General features: G+C 45.8%; 1 protein-coding gene across 1 annotated transcript in view; it reads left to right on the forward strand.

Moving 5' to 3' along the window:
• The window catches only part of SMPDL3B (sphingomyelin phosphodiesterase acid like 3B), a 166,634-nt gene extending 147,481 nt beyond the window's left edge, over positions 1-19,153 (forward strand). The window contains exon 8 of the mRNA XM_069225108.1: positions 18,742-19,153. Within this exon, the coding sequence (XP_069081209.1) occupies positions 18,742-19,101 (360 nt within the window). The 3' untranslated portion in view covers positions 19,102-19,153. The remainder of the gene's footprint in view (positions 1-18,741) is intronic.
• The last annotated feature ends 1,798 nt before the right edge of the window (positions 19,154-20,951 follow it).

The raw sequence follows: 20,951 nt of genomic DNA on the forward strand, positions 1-20,951 counted from the left end.
GGGGAGTGACCACTCCCCTGTCCATCACCACCCCAGGGGTGGTGCCCAGAGCTCCTCCAGTGTGTCCCAGACCTCTGCCATCTTGAATGCAGAGGTGTGAGGGCACAGTGAAGGCCTCTGAGTGGCCAGTGCCAGCAGGTGACATCAGAGACCCCTCCTGATAGGTGCTTACCTGGTTAGGTGGCCAATCCTCCTCTGAGGGCTATTTAGGGTCTCTCCTGTGGGTTTCTCTTCAGAAAACGAATGCAAGAGCTCACCAGAGTTCCTCTGCATCTCCCTCTTTGACATCTGCCAAGGATCGACCGCTGACTGCTCCAGGACGCCTACAAAACTGCAACAAAGTAGCAAGACGACTGCCAGCAACATGGTAGCGCCTAATCCTGCCGGCTTTCTTAACTGTTTCCTGGTGGTGCATGCTCTGAGGGCTGTCTGCCTTCACCGTGCACTGGAAGCCAAGAAGAAATCTCCCGTGGGTCGACGGATTCTTCCCCCTTTCTGCATCACTGGTCCTCTGGGACCCCTCTCATCTTGACGAGCGTGGTCCCTGGAACACAGGAGCTGGATCCAAGTCACCCCGACAGTCCAGTAGTCCTTCTGTCCAAATTTGGTGTGGGTAAGTCCTTGCCTCCCCACGCCAGACAGTAATCCTGTGTACTGCGTGATCTGCAGCTGCTAGGGCTTTTGTGCACTTTTGCAAGGAATCCTTCGTGCACAGCATAGCCCAGGTCCCCAGCACTCCATCCTGCATTGCTCAACTCGCTGAGTTGACCACTGGCTTTGTGGGACCCTCCTTTGTTGTGCTGAGTCAACCTCTGTGCTCAGATTTCTTGAATGCCTGTTCAAGTGCTTCTGCAGGTGCTGCCTGCTTCTGCGTGGGCTCTCTGTACTGCTGAGCGCCCCCTCTGTCTCCTCCTCCAAGGGGCGACCTCTTGGTCCTTCCTGGGCCTGGGCAGCACCCATTTTCTTCAACTGCGACATTTGCAGCTAGCAAGGCTTGTTTGCGGTCTTTCTGGGTGGAAACAACTCTGCATCCTCCAGCACGCCGTGGGACATCTTCTGTGCAAAGGAGAAGTTCCTGGCATCTTCCGTTGTTGCAGAATCTTCAGTTTCTTCCAACCGGAGGCAGCCCTTTTGCACCTTCATCCGGGGTTTAGTGGGCTCCTGCCCCCCCTGGACACATGCGTGACTGTTGGACTTGGGCCCCTTCCTTTAAAGGTCCTCAGGTCCAGGAATCCATCTTCAGTGCTTTGCAGCCAGTTGTTGTCTTTGCAGAATCTCCTATCACAACTTTAGTGTGTTTCTGGGGCAGTAGGGTAACTTTACTCCTACTTTTCAGGGTCTTGGGGTGGGGTATCTTGGACACCCTTCGTGTTTTCTGACACTCCCAGTGACCCTCTACACACTAGACTAGGCCTGGGGTCCATTCGTGGTTCACATTCCACTTTTAGAGTATATGGTTTGTGTTGCCCCCAGGCCTATTGCATCCTATTGTATTCTATAGTGTTTGAACTACTTTTCTAACTGTTTACTTACCTGATTTTGTTTTTTGTGTATATTTTGTGTATTTTACTTACCTCCTTAGGGAGTATATCCTCTGAGATATTTCTGACACATTGTCACTAAAATAAAGTACCTTTATATTTGCTAACTCTGAGTATTGTGTTTCTTATGATATAGTGCTATATGATATAAGTGGTATAGTAGGAGCTTTGCATGTCTCCTAGTTCAGCCTAGCTGCTCTGCTATAGCTACCTCTATCAGCCTAAGCTGCTAGAACACTACTAATCTACTAATAAGGGATAACATGACATGGAACAAGGTGGAAGTACCATCAGGTACCCACTATAAGCCAGGCCAGCCTCCTACAATCTTGAAGAATGCCTTTGAAGCCATCGAAAGGAAGGGCATCCAGGAAGGAAACCACATTGTCAGATGTTAGATTGGTGACTGGATTGGCAAACGGATCCATGGAGCAGTAGTGCGCAGCAGCCTCAGGCACAGGATCACCCTCAAGGACAGCACCATCCAGAGTGCCTAAAGGAGCCAGATAGTCCACCAAGGGTGGCTCATAAGTGGCCTCGCAAATCACCCTCAGTCTCATGTCGCAGGCTGGAAGATGGACACAAATCCAGACCCAACAGCCTTAAAGAAGTGCACAATCTCTGTAGTGCTCGAAGCATTGAAAATTCTGGATACCAGCTCTCCAAAATGCTTGGGGAAGTTGGTATTTAATAGGGATTGTACCTAGGCTGATGATCTTGCTATCTATAGAGCATACGTCTCTCTAGCCGATGTCAAAGCAACTTGTTTCTGAAACAGTAGCACCTTTAGTCTGATCAGCTTGCCATAATTTACATTAGTAGTATCAATGTGAGGCCACATTTCTGCTACTCTTATCTCTTTTGTGGGGGGGAATAAAACATGTCTGCAACAAGTTACAATCTTAGAAACTGAAATTGCGTAGATAATTCCTGGTCTCATACTGCAACAGCTTTGTTCGTTCAGGACCACATAACTTCCATTCAAAAGTATATGAAATGATGGCCGAATCAAAGGGACGGGAGTACACTTCAGAAAACAGGCCAAGTTAGCGACCCCCGCATTGCAAAGGCCATGAAGTACACCTGTTTGCAAATCATTGAATGACTAACAGTAGCCTCAAATTTGCTTCAGCTGATAAAGACCTCTGTTTCGCCGTTCATATATTTATATTTAAAGGGCAACTCCCACTCTTCTTTAATATAGCTATTGTCTAGCCTCTCACATCTGCCCACTGCAAGATGTTTCAAGCATTTCGAAAAACGAAAGGTGGAAATGGGCAGTTTTATAATGCCATGTACAAGCCATGCTGTCAATGGAATTTCTGCAACCTTGAAAGGCAACTTTTCTAACTTTTCTATATGAAGCACGAGGAAACTAGCTTCCTTTTTAGCCAATGTGTGTTGTTCCCTGGGTAAATGAAAAGCAGCAAACAGGTCACTACTGTTAATGTATTTCCATGGAATACGGCCATTTTTCAGAATTTGTAGTGCCCAACCTAACTGCATGATTGACGCAGTTGACTTTGTCCATGGAGTAAACATGACGTAATTCTGAATGATGTCTATCGCAGATGAAACTTTGGGGGTCATTATGACCTGGGCGGTCCTTCTCCGCCACGCCAGGGGTGGCGGCCCGACCGCCAACAGTGTGGCGGTGCAGGACCGCCAAGTTATGACAACGGTAGTGAACTGGCTGTACCGTCAGGGGGGTAGGACCACCTGGCCAAAGGTTGACAACCTTCGACCAAGCTGTCCACCTAATACTCACTGCCTGTGGTATTTTGAGTATCCTTACCGCCAGGGATTCTGTGGCGGCAGCCCCGCCACAGAATCCCTGGCGGTACGATACTGGTGACAGGAATACTCTTTCCTGTTGCCACTGCAGGACTCCCCAACCCCCACCCCTCCATGTAGGACCCTACCCCTCCAACCCCATCAGAAGCCCCATCCAAGCGTTCACGCACCCAACACTCAATACCCTCCCCTGTCGGTTAATCACCTTACCTGGTGGTCATCCAGGAGGAAACGGGGTCCATGGCGCTTGCTCCGCCGCCAGCTCCCTGTCACCACAACACCATCACGCCATTTACAGTGATGTAATACGGCGGGCAGTGACATGGCAGTGGCGGTGGAGCAACCTCCACCGCCGACTGCCAGTATGGCTGCTTGCTGCTTCCATGCCTAATAGTGTCGGAGAGCAGCCAGCAGCCATAATATGGTGGTCTGAAGATGGACATGACATTGGTGGTCCTTGTAAAAGACTGTCAATGTCAAAATGAGGACCTGTGTTATTAAGGGAGTATATTCTGTTGGACAGAATGTTCATGCCATTATCAACAACAGCTAAAGTCTTTTCCAAATTTTCCATATCTATCTGCCTTAAACGTGCAGCTGCTTCCATTTGAGAAAGCTTCCAGATCATATTGTATATGGCATAGACGAATCTTTGAGAGCAAGGCTTTCTCGGACCAAGCAAGAAATCTTGTACGTCTATGTCTTCAGATAGCGTATTAAGATGTTCTTTAACTGCTGCTATGGTGTTAGTCTGCAACCATTGTTGCCACAGTTTACCAACACTTTATGTAGTAACTATACCTGAGTGTTGACCTGAGAAAAAGAGTGAGTCCAGACGACTAATCTTGAAACACCCTGAGGAATTAACAAAACACACCTGACACCCATTTGTGTCCGTTGGCCACACTAACCACTCGCCGGGGCAGGAAAGTGAAGAGTTATAGGTACCAGCCTAAACCTTTGCATCTAACTCATCCTCTGTGATGTTCAGAAAGGATTGCCAATTGGTGAATTTTGCAGGTGTGGGAATACTGGATGCATTCCTTTCTTTAATTTTTGCTAACCCTAGGCAGGATGTCTGTTGAATTGTGTCATTTAAAAAGATAATTCTAACAGGAATAAGGCATGCTCTAAATAAAGCTTCTCTACCCTGAATTTGCCAATCTTGCGTTACCCATACACTCTTGACATCAATAGTGTTCTTCCAGTATTTGTATCCTTAAACTGCAGGAATCTGAATGAATCAAGTTTGTGTTTGTTAGCAAAGATTTTCCTAATTTTAGAAGGTGGTAACTTGAAATGGTATGGTTCTGCATTCTTAATGTCATGGCCAGAAAAATATACAAATGTATCTAAATAATGCTTTGGGCTCCCCACTGGTGAAGTTGAACAATGTTCCCACTCAATCAATCAATCAATCAATCAGGAATTTGTAAAGCTCACTCCTCACCCGTGAGGGTCTCAAGGCGCTGCGGGGGGGGGGGGGATCGAAGAAGGGGGAGGTGCTGCTACTGCTCGAACAGCCAGGTCTCGAGAAGTTTCCCAAAGGTAAGGAGGTCTTTGTTCTGGCGCAGGTGGGTGGGAAGAGTGTTCCACGTTTTGGCGGCAATGTGTGAGAATGATCTACCGCCGGTTGTAGTTCTCAGATGTGTGGAATGGTTGAGAGGGCGAGCTCAGCGGAGAAGAGATGCCGAGTCAGGGTGTAGAAGGAGAGCCGTCTGTTGAGGTTTTCTGGTCCAGTGTTGTGCAGTGCTTTGTGAGTGTGGGTGAGGAGTTTTAAGGTGATTCTCTTGTTGACTCGGAGCCAGGCAGGTTTCTCAGGTGGCCTGTGATGTGGCGGGGGATGTCCAGGATGAGGCTTGCAGAGTTGTTCTGTATGCGTTGCAGCCTCTTCTGGAGTTTGCCCATGGTTCCTGCATAAAGGGCATTGCCGTAGTCCAGTTTGCTGCTTACGAGGGCTTGGGTGACTGTTCTTCTGGTTTTGGTGGGGATCCATTTGTAGCTCTTTCAGAGCATGCAGAGGGTGTTGAAGCAGGAGGAGGAGAGGGCGTTGACTTGCTGGGTCATGGGTAATGAGGAGTCCAAGATTAATCCTAGGTTGCGTGTGTGGTCGGTGGGAGTCAGAGCGGCACAGAGAGTGGCAGGTCACCAGGAGTCATCCCATGCAGAGGGGGTGGAACCGAAGAAGAGGACTTCCATCTTGTCAGAATTGAGTTTGAGGCGGCTGCCATCATCCATCCGGCGATGGCCTTCATTCCTTCGTGAAGGTTGGTCTTGGCGGAGTCCTTCCTGCGTGTAATTGAATATTGATCTGTGTCTAGTTGCTTGATGTAGGTAGTAATGTCCCCAATTATTATAACAGACAATCTCCCCATAATTCTTTGTTTTAGAGTACACATCATCACTTTCCAATACAGTACAGTCCTTCAATACAGCAAGCTTTGAATCAACTGTTTGAACATCCCAGTCATCTGAAACAACACTAGGTGTAATTACATCAGTCATTGAAATTTTGAAAACATATGGAATTTGAATGTCCTCATATCAAATATCAAATGGAACTTTGTCCCAAACAATCCCTTCTGGAATTGGTACTGCGGAAATGTTTGCAAGGGACAAGTCTCTTCGGACCTTATGTGAGGAAAGATATCAAGTTAGGACTTCATCCACAGGTTCAACAGAAGAGTGTTCAGGAGGATAATGACCATCTATAAGGAGAAAGAAAACAGTCATGAAACCAATCCACAGTAAAAAGGCAAGCAATGTCAGAAATATCCATAGATAATTCCATGGATAAGTTAAATAGTTATTTTTAAGCCATATGTACAGCTTACGTGTCTTTGAAACAGTTTCACTTGCAGGTGCGGATGAAGTTGAAGAAAAGTCATCAAGGTCGATGATACAACCAGAAGCAGCCTCTGCAAACATAGGAGCTGGTGCATTACTGAAGAATGGATCCACTTCGCGTGGAGGTTCACAGTAGATGATGTCGTCTGTTTGTGTTGAGTTGGAGTAGAGGATTGCCACATCTTGGACAGTTGTTGTCTGTGAAGTGGTAACAGGAATCAACAAAAGCTCATTTTTCGCCCTCGCCATGCTCAAGGAGGCATTCGTAGCACTGTTGTATATGCTGTTGTAGTCAGAAGTGTTGTTGTTTCTTCTTTGAAGCAGCAGGGCCTCTTGGGTAGTGAGAGGGGACCAGGAACTACCCATGGGACCTGTGGGTCTACTTTGAAGCATCGGCCATATGGCGTAGTTTGATGGTCAATGGAGACAAATCTGTTTACTTTGGAACCAGGCAGCAGTGGTAGGGTGACAGTTCTGGTATCTTGTATTCCTAGGACTTTGACTGGTGCTCGTAAAATGGGCCAAATTCCTTCTTCACAGCAATCTTCTTACGAACCAGATCCAACAACAGAATCCAGCCAGTAGAAGTTATTTGCAAATCCCTTATTTCTAAGGTGGCAGCACTGACGGATGAATTATCATTACAAAATTGCTGAGCTCCTGTAAAACAGTGAGATGTTCATTTATGTGAAAAGGGGTATCTGCTGCCACCAAACCAGGGCCATCTAGATCTGGGACATACATAGGTATCCCAAAGAGAAACTCATAATGAGTGTGTCCTCCCAAGCACCGTCTTGGCAGATTATTCAGTGCTCTCTGGACCCCATATAGGTGATGAAGCCAACTGCGGCTGGAACCTAATACTCTAGCTGTTAAGCACCGCTTTAGATCTTGATTCCTCCCCTCCACAACCTTATTTCTCTCTGGATGGTAGGGTGAGGAGTAATGGAGTTCAACACCTGTCGTCCTCACAGTTTCCCTGAATGCCTTGGAGGCAAAGGCATGGCCCTGGTCCGAATGAAATGCTGCACCCACATAAAAACTAATTCAGATCAGCAAGTCTTTAATAACAGTTTGAGCGTCAGCCAACCCCTGTGGCCATACCCATAGGAATCTAGAACAAGAATCTACAGCGACTAAATTGTATTTGTACGCACCATCATTGTAGAGGACCACAATGGTCCCGGTACACACATTGTAGTGGCCTATTTGCCACTAAGAGGGATGTCTGCGTTGGGCATTTGATGTTTGGACCCTTTATCTGCTCGCGAATGTTACAGCAAAGAACATATTGCTTGGGCTGTTTGTATAGACCTGGCCACCAGAAGCGGTTCTATAAGAGTGTTATTGTGGTCACAACACCAGCATGCACAGAGGTGACACCCTCATTCGCTGCTTTGATTAGATCTAAACTCTGATCTTTGTTGGGGACCACTCGATCTCCAACCCCGGGAACTGTTGCATAGGCAACATTCTGTGCGCTGATGTGGTATGAGTATTTTGTAGGGTAAGCTTTTGGGAGAGGCTTGCCTTCAGCCGAAGCTTTCACGGCGGCCAAAAGTTCATTATCCAGTCTCATCTGGGAATGAGTCACTGCAGCAACCAAAGCCGTAGCTATTGCGTATTTGGCTGCTTCATCAGCCAAAGTGTTGCCAAACACGTGTACTCCTACACGCTGGTGGCCCAATGTATGGACTACATGAGCATTAGATAGCTTATCCTTAAGATCAGCCACCCTCCCCCACAGAGTTCTGTGTTTGATGGTGTTCCCCTTTGAGTCTCTGAACCCGTTCAATCACCAATAATTTATATATTCATTGTAAGACTAGACACAGGAGTACGAATCACAAACAATCAGTGTGAGTTGTCCTGGATCCGTATGTTCCAGCGCTAGGATAAGGGCTTTAAGTTTAGCCAGCCGAGCGGTGTAGTCCCCGCATGTGGGTAATGTGAGGGTGGACTCCTCCTCTTACGGCTGTGCAGTCGGCTGAGTACTGATGTTTAGTACCCACAGCTGGTTGTGCTGAACCATCTGTGTAAATGACAGTATGGTATCTGTCAAGTGGCAAGATGTCTAGAGGTATGGAGAAATTCTTGTGTTTGAAGTTTTGGATCAAAGGTGTAATCAACATTGGTGGCATTCACGGAGGTTGCCCATTGAATCCAATGTGGATGTAATGATTTAGCATTAGCAACGCTAGCTTTGGTGATGGCCTCTAAGGCTGGCACCAGGGTAACGCCAATAATGCGTTTCCCTTGGGAAAGTGATGTTACATGGGCTGAGAACAGCCCTTGGCTGGTCTAGTAGCCTTTGGGTAAATGACAGAAGCATTTTGTGAGCCAAATGAGAATGCACTCAGGTCCCGACTTTCGTGTGCTAAGTTTTGGCAGAAAAAAACATTGGAAATATCCAAGGTTGTTTTATATTTTTTGCACACTATATTGTTATTTACTGCTGTGTGAATTTTTTATTGAGTATGTGCGAGTATGACTGTTTAAGTGTTTGTAATATAAGACTATTCTGTATGAATGGTCGGGTTTTGCAATGGGGAATAACGGGTTATTCATTGCGGAGTCACAGGGCTCAATTACTCCCTGGTGCTCGAGCTGAATGAGGATCTCTCTCACTGGAGCTTTGGCTTTGTTTTTAAAGGGATATTGGGGCTGAGTTTAGGGTGTAGACCTAGTAGGTATTACATGGTAAGGAGAGTCCTTATCTCAACCTACATGGCTTGTTTTACCGCTTCTGGAACAAGATCAGAGAAAGAAGGCAAAATTACATCTTTCCCATAATGGGAGCTTATTGACGTGCTCAGGTGGCCAGTCTCTTTCGGCCAATAGGATATCACAACTGACTTCATCCCAGAATATAACACAAATGGTGCACTCTATGTCACCCTCCATTTGGATATTTAAATCATAAACCCTGTCAGGTGGAAGAACGCGCCTGTCTGCAGTCTCAACTGAAATTAAACTGCTAGTTGCTGTCACATCCAGATGATCTTTCAGACTCTGGCAACATACTGTGACTTCTGCCGCGCTTTTTTGTCTGAAGACCGCAGTGAGTCTTTCTTCTGTTTCACATAGTCAGGACATTGCTCTGACCAGCCCACTCTCTCGGTACATCTATCCGGTACGTCCTGAAAGGTGCGAGAGGGGCGTGAATCAGTATATCTGTGAGGAGCTTTTGTATTTTCTCTATTTCTGAGATTATATCTCCTTTCTGAGTTCTCCTGGTGTGGAGAGTCTGCTCTATGACTTCGTCTGTCTTTAGTTTGGTTTTGTTTATCCCAGCGCGTATTAGAACTCTCCTGTGCTTGTTTGGTACCATGTCCATGAAAAGAGTCCCCCAACCCTCTTTACCTTGGAATGAGGTCTCTAGATCAGACTCCGTGGGGACACGAAGGCTGGGTCTGCATCAAGGCGATGTGTAGCATAGTTAGCGTTGATGGAATCTGTTAGGAATCCCTCTGATAACCTTGTCTGTGTGACATGTATTCATACAGATCTTGTTGGACCCCTGGCGCAGGTATGTTCCCAACAATGGATAAGAAGGCATGCCTGAGGGTGCAATAATATAAACAATTCCCTGAAGAAGAACATTATGTTACTGTCACAAGTGAGAAAGTGCATGATGTGAATACCTACGTATATCACTTGTCTTTGACGCTGCTAACGACGCCTTCAGAGTGGCACTGATAGCGTGAAATCAAAACATCTTCCTAACTATAAACATAGCAGCCATTGTGGAAGAAAAAATAAGTAAATGCTCTAAAACAGAGCAGGCTAAGTAGGTTAAAAGTCACTAGGTGATGGGGGCAGAGGCCTGCAAGCCAGAAGGCTAAGCTATCTCCTGATTCCCAATAAAACCTAATAGGATCCACTACACTGGGTAGGTAAGCAATTATTTGCCACTAAAACCGATAAAGACAGCTTAAATATTTCACAACTGTTTATGCAGTTTTAGCAACAACCTTTGAACAAAAGCTGTCCCATTACTTTTTTTTAATGAAATCTTTTTATTTGGTTTTCAACAGGTGCATAGCATACCCAAGTAAGCTTTACATAATGGTAGATTATCATAGCACCAAAACGAGAGAGAAATAAGCAACAGCCCCCCAACAGCTCACAGACACATGAACGTACAGTTGGTCAGTACAGTCATTGGTCTATCTCTCCATCTGTAAACAACACAATCCAGATGTCTCTCAGTATTCATCAGTATATATTCCTGGTAGACCAAGATTTAGTAGGTATCTAAACATCCGAGGAGTAATATGCCATCCAGGCCCCCCAGACCCTCCCGAACTTCCGCAGACAGCCTTTATTAGTGTATGTCACCTTCTCTGCCATCATAAATCCACCCATCCCTCTTCTCCACGTATCCACAATTGGCCATATCTCAGAGCCCCAAAGACGGGGACTATCCCTCTTGGCTACCACCAGCTAAAGTCCGCAAAATACAAGCACGGAGCAAGTCAACATCATTACGGATTCCCAGGAGAATAAATTTGGGATCAAAAGGGATCTGCTTGAACACCACCCCTCTTAATTCCCTCACAAACCTTGTCCAATACTCCTGAAGCTCAGGGCAGCCCCAGATTGTGTGTAGAAAGGTGCCAATGTTCTTGTGACATCTAAGACAGTTCGGTGCTGTGCCCTTCCCACAGTATGTAAACATTGTCTATCATAATAGATCCTATGAAGGATCTTAAATTGGATTAGTCTCAGTCCCAACTTGATTGCTACTTCTCGTGGAAACATCAATGCTGCCTCCCAGTCTACATCCTCCAATTTCCCTGTCAGTCTCCCACCGACTACATAGTTTGAAGAGTTTTTCAGGCATGTTATTATTGATAGTCCCATAGTCATAGACATTGCTTTTATGTCTTGGCTCTCCAGCAATAATCTGCCTTCCAGCGGGGCGTAGTCGAATATCCCTTCCTTCCTCAAAGGCCCTCAGCTTTCCATGTGTGCCACAAATGTGCATAATGGAGGAACTGTATCTTGCTAAGCGCGTACTTGGTTTGGAAGGACGCAAAAGGCATGATATCTCCCCTCCCCATCACATTTCCCACCTTGGAAATACTGATGCGATCCCAGACATCAAAACACTTCAGTTTACTAATCTCCGGTACCCAACATTTCTCCCAAAAGGGGGTCTCCCTCGTGGGTCGGTGATGCCATCCCAGTTCAGTGGTAGCCTTAGACCATGCCCTGAGGGACACCTAAGTGGTCAGGAGAACATGTTGCTAAGTCCCTCCTCCGCATAAATAATGAAGACAGGATTTCCTTCCTCAGTGTAGTCTCTCCAATCAGAAAGTAGGGTGATCCCCAGGGGTCAAACATCCATTCAATTAATGTTAATCAGGTGGGCTGCCCAGTAATGCGCCCTCCAGGTATGGGAGAAATAAGCCCTCATTATACTGATTGCGCTGTAGCGTTTTGAGGACAATTCTAGGGTGCTTTCCCTCCCACAGAGCTGCATGTCTCATGCCAAAGTCATGAAGAATCCCGGGGGGATCTGGTAATATGTATTTTGCAAAACGTATAGGAACTTTGAGAGAGGAATCATTTTAAACATGGCCACACGCCCCATCAATGTGAGAGGAAGACCTCTCTAGCTTTCCAAGTTGGCTCTGCAGGCTCTCATCACCCTCCCCAAATTATTAGTATGACAGAAGTCAGCCCTATGTGTCAATTAGAATAGATACTGAGATATTTGAATCCCTCATGTGAACATTGCAGATGAGTTGAGAGGGAATGGATAGCTGTGTCTTTCTGCCAGGCATACAAAATAGATTTGTCCCAATTAATCCGGTATTCTTAGTAACTTCCATATTCCTCAAACAGGTGGATACTTGGGGTCTCGTGACATACAGGAGTATGTCATCAGCATATAAGGAAATGCGTTTCTAGGTCAGTCTCCCCCTCTCTCAGACTGAAGCCATGTATCCCGGGGTGGGCATGGATCATGCATGCTAGGGATTCTATAGTGAGAGCAAACAACAAGGGGGCTAGGGGACATCCCTGCCCAGTACCCCGTGCTATGGGGAACTCAGGTGAAAGGGTGCCATTCCCTCTCACTGCTGCCACTGGGTTACAGTAGAGCAGTCTCACCCATTCCCAGTACCGAGGGCCATATCAAAATCTCACCCGTGTGCCTTCCAAGAGGGGGCAGTGCACTGCATCATATGCTTTCTCAGCATCAAGGGCCTTAAATACATGTGGGTCTGGATGTTCCAGTATGGCATTCAGCCAGTTGTGGGTGCACCTCAGATTGTATCTTGTAGAACATCCTGGCATGAAGCCGGATTGGTCTTTGTGAACTAGGGGAGAAATAACGCCTCGGAGGCGCGTTGATAATACTGTGGCCAGAACTTTCACCTCGACATTAAGGAAAGAAATTGGTCTATTGGATGCACAGGACATTTTAGGCCTTCCTTCTTTGTGGATAACAACCATCTCGGCCAGTCTCAAATCAGGAGGTAGATCTCTTTGTCTTGCTTCTTGGAACATATTCAGAAGTTGGGGGGCTAAGATATCTCCCAATATCTTAAATAGCTCAGCCAGGAACCTGTTGGGCCCAGGGACTTTGCCCGAGCATAGCTATGTTGTCGTGGCTGGACCCTTTTCCAAGGTGATATCCCCGTCTAACTCTGTCCGAGCCTCTGCGTCCAGCACTGGGACATCAATGCTCTGCAGATATCCAAAATCAGACAGGCATTTGTGAGTGGTCTTGCCTTATACAATCACAATACTAGCAGGCAAAGGCCTCTGCAATTTCTTTATTTGAAGACACTCTAACTCCCTCCTGAGTCACTGGGGGTCATTCTGACCCCCGCGGGCGGCGGGAGCCGCCATATGGCCGCTCCGCGGTCGAAAGACCGCGGAGGCCATTCTGGCTTTCCCGCTGGGCTGGCGGGCGACCTCCAGAAGGCCGCCCGCCAGCCCAGCGGGAAACCCCTCCCCACGAGGAAGCCGGCTCCGAATGGAGCCGGCGGAGTGGGTATGTGCGACGGGTGCAGTGGCACCCGTCGCGTATTTCAGTGTCTGCAAAGCAGACACTGAAATACAAAGTGGGGCCCTCTTATGGGGGCCCCTGCAGTGCCCATGCAATTGGCATGGGCACTGCAGGGGCCCCCAGGGGCCCCACAACACCCCATACCGCCATCCTGTTCCTGGCGGGTCGGATGGCGGTATGGGGTGTCAGAATCCCCATGGCGGCGCAGCAAGCTGCGCCGCCATGGAGGATTCTGCAGGACAGCGGAAAACCGGTGGGAGACCGCCGGTTTTCCTGTTCTGACCGCGGCTGAACCGCCGCGGTCAGAATGTCCTGAGGAGCACCGCCAGCCTGTTGGCGGTGCTCCCGCATCCCAAGGACCGCCGGGGGTCGGAATGACCCCCACTGTCTCCTGTATCCACCTCGCTTTCATCTCCCTCCTCCCCAGCCAAGCTAGAAGTTTCCCTGCTTTATCCCCAGTTTCATAGAGCCTGTGATGGGTAGTACGCAGCTGACTTTTAACCTCCCTCTCTGCCATTTCCCTGTACTCAGCCCTCACCAGCTCCAGTTGTCAGAGTACAGGGAGGGCCGGTCCCTGTCCCAAAGCCCCTTTGAGTGCCAGCAGCTGGTGTTCAAACTTACTCAAGGTTTCCGACGCCTTCCTTCTCTTCTGGGTCACTAAGTTCTGGGCGCTTTCCCAAAGCACTAGCTTGTATGCTTCCCAGAGCACTACTGCTGACCCGACCGACCCCACGTTTTCCTTGAAATATAGTTCAGTATCTACCTGGAGCCCATGCACCACCTCTCAATCCTGCAGGTCCCAGGCCCCCAGCCTCCATCCCTTCCCCCCCCCTCGACTCCCCAAGCACTCCATCAGGGGGGAGTGGTCTAACAGACCTCGTGCCAGGTAGTCCGTCTGATGTTTAGTCCCCATATCCCCTGCTGAGGTAAAAATATATTCTAATCTGGAAAAAACATTATGGACCCTGGAGAAAAAAGAATACTTCCTGTCAGTGGGATGGGCATGCCACCATAGATCAGACAACCCTAGGGCTGTAGTAAAACAGTAAAGCAGGGTAGGGGGCAAGAAATCCTGGGCATCCCGGATCGGTCCACATCCATCACCATCACATCATTGAAATCTCCCTCTACGACATGGAGTGGGGAGTCAGCCACCAGCAAGATCCTCTCTAATGTCTCCAACAAGGGGGCCTGGAGCTTAGGGGGGGGCTAAGCGCTCAGGAACAAGACCTCCCATCTACCCCAGCACCCCTTTACCTCCACGTATCTACCAGTGGGGTCTGTCCATTGTCATATGATGCAGATGGAGGGGGACCTGCAAATCAAAACCGCCACCCCCTAGAGCCAGAGTTAAAACCTGCATGTGCCAACGTGATGTAGGGCCCTCTGCCCAGAAACGTACACTTTGTGCCTTTAAGATGCATCTCCTGTAGAAGTACAAACTTATCGCCCAGTCCATTCGCATTCCAAGATAAAACAGTGAGTGACTGCAAGTCCACCAACGGAGGCCCTGATTCACTACCCACAAGGGTCATTCTTGGTCTACGGGAGAAATGTCATAAGCGGAGGTGCAACCCCACATAAAACACCCAGGGATGCGAAAGGGAAGCCTGGAGTTCAACATTGCAGTAAGGGAGACCTATTAGATGCATGTATCTGTGGCACGATTTCACTAACCATGAACAAGAAAATCACTAAACCCACCCGAACAGATACTCCTAAGGGGTCTCATACATGAACAGGGGGGCTTCCTACTATTTCCCCCAATTGACGTGACCACCAGTGGTCTATGCATCCAGGTCCCACCCCTGGATCGGGAGGCATACGGATAAAAGACTGGATTATGCTGGAGGCCGCAACAGGGCTTGTTCCAGGAGCGTCCATCTCCAGCACCATCTTGGTTCCGCTCCTCTGTTCCATTACTTTTAAGCAATCTCTAAAGATTTCAGAAGACCAGAATGATGGTCAAAAATATCTGTACATCTACCAAAATAGTCTGAGAGTGATTCACCCTGGTTTTGTTCGCAATTACTTATTTTTGTTCAAATTGTTTTGGTAGGACACACATCAGTTATTGCATAGTAGGGCACCTCTGGCAGTAGACAATGAGTATACAGGGAGTGCAGAATTATTAGGCAAATGAGTATTTTGACCACATCATCCTCTTTATGCATGTTGTCTTACTCCAAGCTGTATAGGCTCGAAAGCCTACTACCAATTAAGCATATTAGGTGATGTGCATCTCTGTAATGAGAAGGGGTGTGGTCTAATGACATCAACACCCTATATCAGGTGTGCATAATTATTAGGCAACTTCCTTTCCTTTGGCAAAATGGGTCAAAAGAAGGACTTGACAGGCTCAGAAAAGTCAAAAATAGTGAGATATCTTGCAGAGGGATGCAGCACTCTTAAAATTGCAAAGCTTCTGAAGCGTGATCATCGAACAATCAAGCGTTTCATTCAAAATAGTCAACAGGGTCGCAAGAAGCGTGTGGAAAAACCAAGGCGCAAAATAACTGCCCATGAACTGAGAAAAGTCAAGCGTGCAGCTGCCACGATGCCACTTGCCACCAGTTTGGCCATATTTCAGAGCTGCAACATCACTGGAGTGCCCAAAAGCACAAGGTGTGCAATACTCAGAGACATGGCCAAGGTAAGAAAGGCTGAAAGACGACCACCACTGAACAAGACACACAAGCTGAAACGTCAAGACTGGGCCAAGAAATATCTCAAGACTGATTTTTCTAAGGTTTTATGGACTGATGAAATGAGAGTGAGTCTTGATGGGCCAGATGGATGGGCCCGTGGCTGGATTGGTAAAGGGCAGAGAGCTCCAGTCCGACTCAGACGCCAGCAAGGTGGAGGTGGAGTACTGGTTTGGGCTGGTATCATCAAAGATGAGCTTGTGGGGCCTTTTCGGGTTGAGGATGGAGTCAAGCTCAACTCCCAGTCCTACTGCCAGTTCCTGGAAGACACCTTCTTCAAGCAGTGGTACAGGAAGAAGTCTGCATCCTTCAAGAAAAACATGATTTTCATGCAGGACAATGCTCCATCACACGCGTCCAAGTACTCCACAGCGTGGCTGGCAAGAAAGGGTATAAAAGAAGGAAATCTAATGACATGGCCTCCTTGTTCACCTGATCTGAACCCCATTGAGAACCTGTGGTCCATCATCAAATGTGAGATTTACAAGGAGGGAAAACAGTACACCTCTCTGAACAGTGTCTGGGAGGCTGTGGTTGCTGCTGCACGCAATGTTGATGGTGAACAGATCAAAACACTGACAGAATCCATGGATGGCAGGCTTTTGAGTGTCCTTGCAAAGAAAGGTGGCTATATTGGTCACTGATTTGTTTTTGTTTTGTTTTTGAATGTCAGAAATGTATATTTGTGAATGTTGAGATGTTATATTGGTTTCACTGGTAATAATAAATAATTGAAATGGGTATATATTTTTTTTTGTTAAGTTGCCTAATAATTATGCACAGTAATAGTCACCTGCACACACAGATATCCCCCTAACATAGCTAAAACTAAAAACAAACTAAAAACTACTTCCAAAAATATTCAGCTTTGATATTGATGAGTTTTTTGGGTTCATTGAGAACATGGTTGTTGTTCAATAATAAAATTAATCCTCAAAAATACAACTTGCCTAATAATTCTGCACTCCCTGTATGTCAATGTACAGCTGCAGACAGTCTGCACTGGCCGCCAATCTACCCTAGACATCACCGGGTATTCTAACTCTAAGCCAATGATTAATAGTAGCCCAGTTCGAATTTTAGCCTTCAAGGAGCATTCATAATTCTTCCCTAAACCTTTGGGGATTCCTTTGGATTTTGGGAAATTGTCCAGCGATATTAAGAATTGGATCATGGTAAGGGGACAGCAGCTTTTCCCCCACACCCACCCCCACCCTCATTGTTGGGTACTGTATCAAAGTTGGGTGATCATCAGTATCTTCGCCTTCACTGTCATCTTCATTAGGGTGTCCTTCCACTACTATACTGGTCATTTATTCTAACTGTCTAGCTCAACACTAAGCTGTTTGACATTTAGTTCAGCTCTAAACTGTTAGACAATGGCTATCCTAGATAATAATCAGGATAGCCAGATGCCAGGTAATAACCAGGACAGCCAGGTAATTCATTGAGACCTAAATTGTTGTGTCTAATCTACAATCGGGACTCAGCCAAACTAAGATAATGTTATTAAAGAGCACCATTGTGGTAAACTCACATCTTGTGTTATATATTGTGGTACTGCTGCAGAACCTGAGACGTCAGGAAAGATTAGGACCTTTGGTTCACACACAGAGGTAAGATTGCCTCACAAGATGCTTATTAGTCACAGTGGTCTCTGCCATTAGCCTATCCAAAATGGGGTGGCATTTTTTCAGACAGCTATAATCTGTATTTATAACACATTGTGTGAGTCTATCACAATGGCACTCTTTAATGAAATTACCTTAGTTATGCTGAGCCCCTCTGTAGATTAGGCACAACAGTTTATGTCCTGATGAATTGCCAATAGATCCCGTTTGTGACTGTGAAACATGTTGACCACGATCAGATCTAAAAGGAACATCACCTCCCTAGGATCGTCCGTGCTTTAAGACCCTTGAATATTAAAAAGTATTTTAAGAGGGTTCTTTAGTTCATTTTAATCATGCTCATCCATCTTTAAAGTTAGTCTAGACCCTATACAGGGTCTACTCGTTTGCTAAAATAACAAAATAAATCTGACAAAGACCCCCCCCTTGGGGAGCCGGGGGGCCTGTAGAGCATTGCAGCACCCGTCCTATGAGGACCATGTGCCTGTTGATAAAGCATGCCAACAAATTGCTGGGTGAAGGCACTTGCTCCTAAAATTACACTGCTCTTGACTCTAAAAAGGTCCTCCTGTCATAAGAGACAACCAGGACACCTTTTCTTTAGAACTGTACACCTTTTATTTTTGTTATATGGGACGTAGTGTACTGGACAGACCCAAACCCTCCACTCCCTTTTTTATGAACGTATTCTGGGCATTATTTAAGCTACGCACAGCTCTGCTCTAAGCTTGTGTTTGAGGACAGGGAGATATTGATCACAATATCATGGAAGGCTATTAGTGAGATGTTGTGAAGTTTGTGCCTACTGCACTGGTTTGCACCCGACATGTTCTTTGACTGCCAATGCCCCCTGTACCTTCCCAGGAGCTGGCACTGCACCATCCAATGGTGCACTGTCTGATGCACCTCCTAGGACATCAGTTTAAATTGCTGGATTGGGGACGTTTAGAATAAATCAAATATACACATCTGTCCCCCTTGCTTGACCTCATCAGAAATTGAGATGAATAGGGAAGGAAGAGGCGGAGAGGGGAGGCCAGCCTTTACTCTATCCTGCATATGACAAATATGATATATCAGTTTTTCATGGGCGCCTTTAAGACTCCTAACTTGAGATTTCTGATGACACTTTAGGCCACCCCTTACCAATTGTGGAAAGCGTACCATTGTTTGATGTAACTTTGTTTTTCTTTCTCTAGGACATGGTGACCTACTACTTGAATCTAACCTATTCCAACCTGGAGGCTCCACGATGGGAGAAGGAGTATCGATTGACCGAGGCCTTCCAAGTTCCGGATGGCTCTGTGAAATCCATGCAAGCGGTGCTGGATAAAATATCTACAAACAAGTGTTACTTACAGAAGTACTATGAGTACAACTCTGTCAATTATGACCTAGAAGACTGTGATCACAACTGCAGAATTGATCATGTATGCGCAATTAGGGAAGTCGATTTTGCAAAATATGACGAATGCCTAAGAATAGAAAGTGCCTCTTCCAGTATCTCACTACAATTACCACTGTTAATCATCATAACATTATTATTCTTCGGATTTTAAGTGGCCAGTTACATATGTAAATTTATTATGAATAAAAACAATTGTACAGACAGTCTCTATGCTTACTAATGGTAGAGCAACACTAATGAGAATTACAATGTAATGAAAACTAAAGCAAGGGCTTGAGCTGCTAGGAAATATTTTTCACATTTTAATACAACAGACAGCTCGCAAGCACAAGAAAGTCCTCCAGGCTACAAAGCTCTGTAGCAACTGCTTTTGGAATTCCAAACCTATGCAATCTGATGAAATATATTCTGAGCAGTGTAACATAGAACAAAGACCTTGGAAAATCTCACAGGAGATAAATAGTGCAGTCAGGACATCAACACAGAGCCCTATTTGTAATTTGTACTGATTCTTAATCTTTTCTAGCTGCCCTCTCTTTATCACTTCTTTGTTCCATCTGCAAACACACTGATCTGCTGGAACTGATGGAGCATATTCTTCCTTCGCAGGAATCAATGCTCATCGAGGTCAATGGATCTTTGGACCCTGAATAAGGATGTGGTAGAACCAAACAACAACATTTTAAATACAACCCAGAGTACACAGTATGACCAATATGGCCATACATGGAAAACTCCAGTCAGGAATAAGTTAAGGTTTTTTTTGCACCTGTACAATCAGAGTCGTGTAGACAACTTTCAAGACAAAGTCATAAAGATACAGAATCACCAAAGGTTGACCAAGGCAACAAAAAGGGTGCAGGCGGACTAACATTAGAAGAATTTGCCATTCAACAAAGGCAATACAGTACTTCAGTAAAATAATCTGATGAATGGAAAATAATTGTTGCTCAGATTTAATAAACATCCATACGGTTCAAATCATCAAAGTTCCATTTAATTTGGCAAGGGGAAACCCCTGAGATTAGCCAATAATGGAATAGCATGCGCTGGCAAAAGACAAAAAGGACAAAAAGGGCAAACAGAATTTAGAAAAAGATAATCTGGGACATCAGGTTACTAACTAACATAAACCAAAAGCAGGTAATAGAAGAAGGGAAAGCATCAGAATATCAGAAGCTAGGAGCTAGGTTAAGAATCTTCTTCAAGGGCTATGGAGAAAATCTCAAACTCTCTGCCAGGCATGTCAAAGGGGCAAAGGCAGATAGGAAAATACCTCTCCAATGGTTCTCTGCATTTAGGACACAGGGCAAATGGATTCTTCTTCGAGCTCCAGTGATTCTGACAGATTATCTGATGGGATCTGATTCAAGTCCAGCTGTGAATCAATATTTTAAGTTCATAAGGCAAACTGGATTGACCGTTCAACAGTTCAATTGACGTTGAAGGGTCAACATCTAATAGAAAGCGATCATGCGGTTCCAACTTGAGTCATCCACATGCTTTCTCAGGTTTGTCATGAGAACGGTGTGTCCATCTTTATACTTCCAGGTAGGACTGAAACAGATGTTTAAATTGTCAGTCCACAGTCCTGGATGTTCTACATCCAAGGTTGTTTTCTCACACTCTCTATGTGTAAAACAATAGACATCTATTACCAAACTAGTCTTCTCATGGGAAGGACTTCTGAAAGAAAGGTATATGTTGAAAAGGTGACTTAATATTTTCTGCACAGTCACAAATACAGGGTCTAGCAGGCCTCACTTAGGCTAATGAGAGCAAATTAGGATAACACATTAATACATTTAAATAAAACATGTTAATACACAAACTATAATTTCTGCATTAATAAGTCTTGATTAGCATTCGGGATACAGTAACTTTAAATGAAATTACTCTGTTAATATATTTCAGTCAATATGACGCAGATTCGCATTTCTCTATTTTTGCACACATATTTGAATAATTTATTATAGGAATTTCAATATTGTTTCAATATTG

The sequence above is a fragment of the Pleurodeles waltl genome, chromosome 3_1 (assembly GCF_031143425.1).
Source record: "Pleurodeles waltl isolate 20211129_DDA chromosome 3_1, aPleWal1.hap1.20221129, whole genome shotgun sequence".
Lineage (NCBI taxonomy): Eukaryota > Metazoa > Chordata > Amphibia > Caudata > Salamandridae > Pleurodeles > Pleurodeles waltl.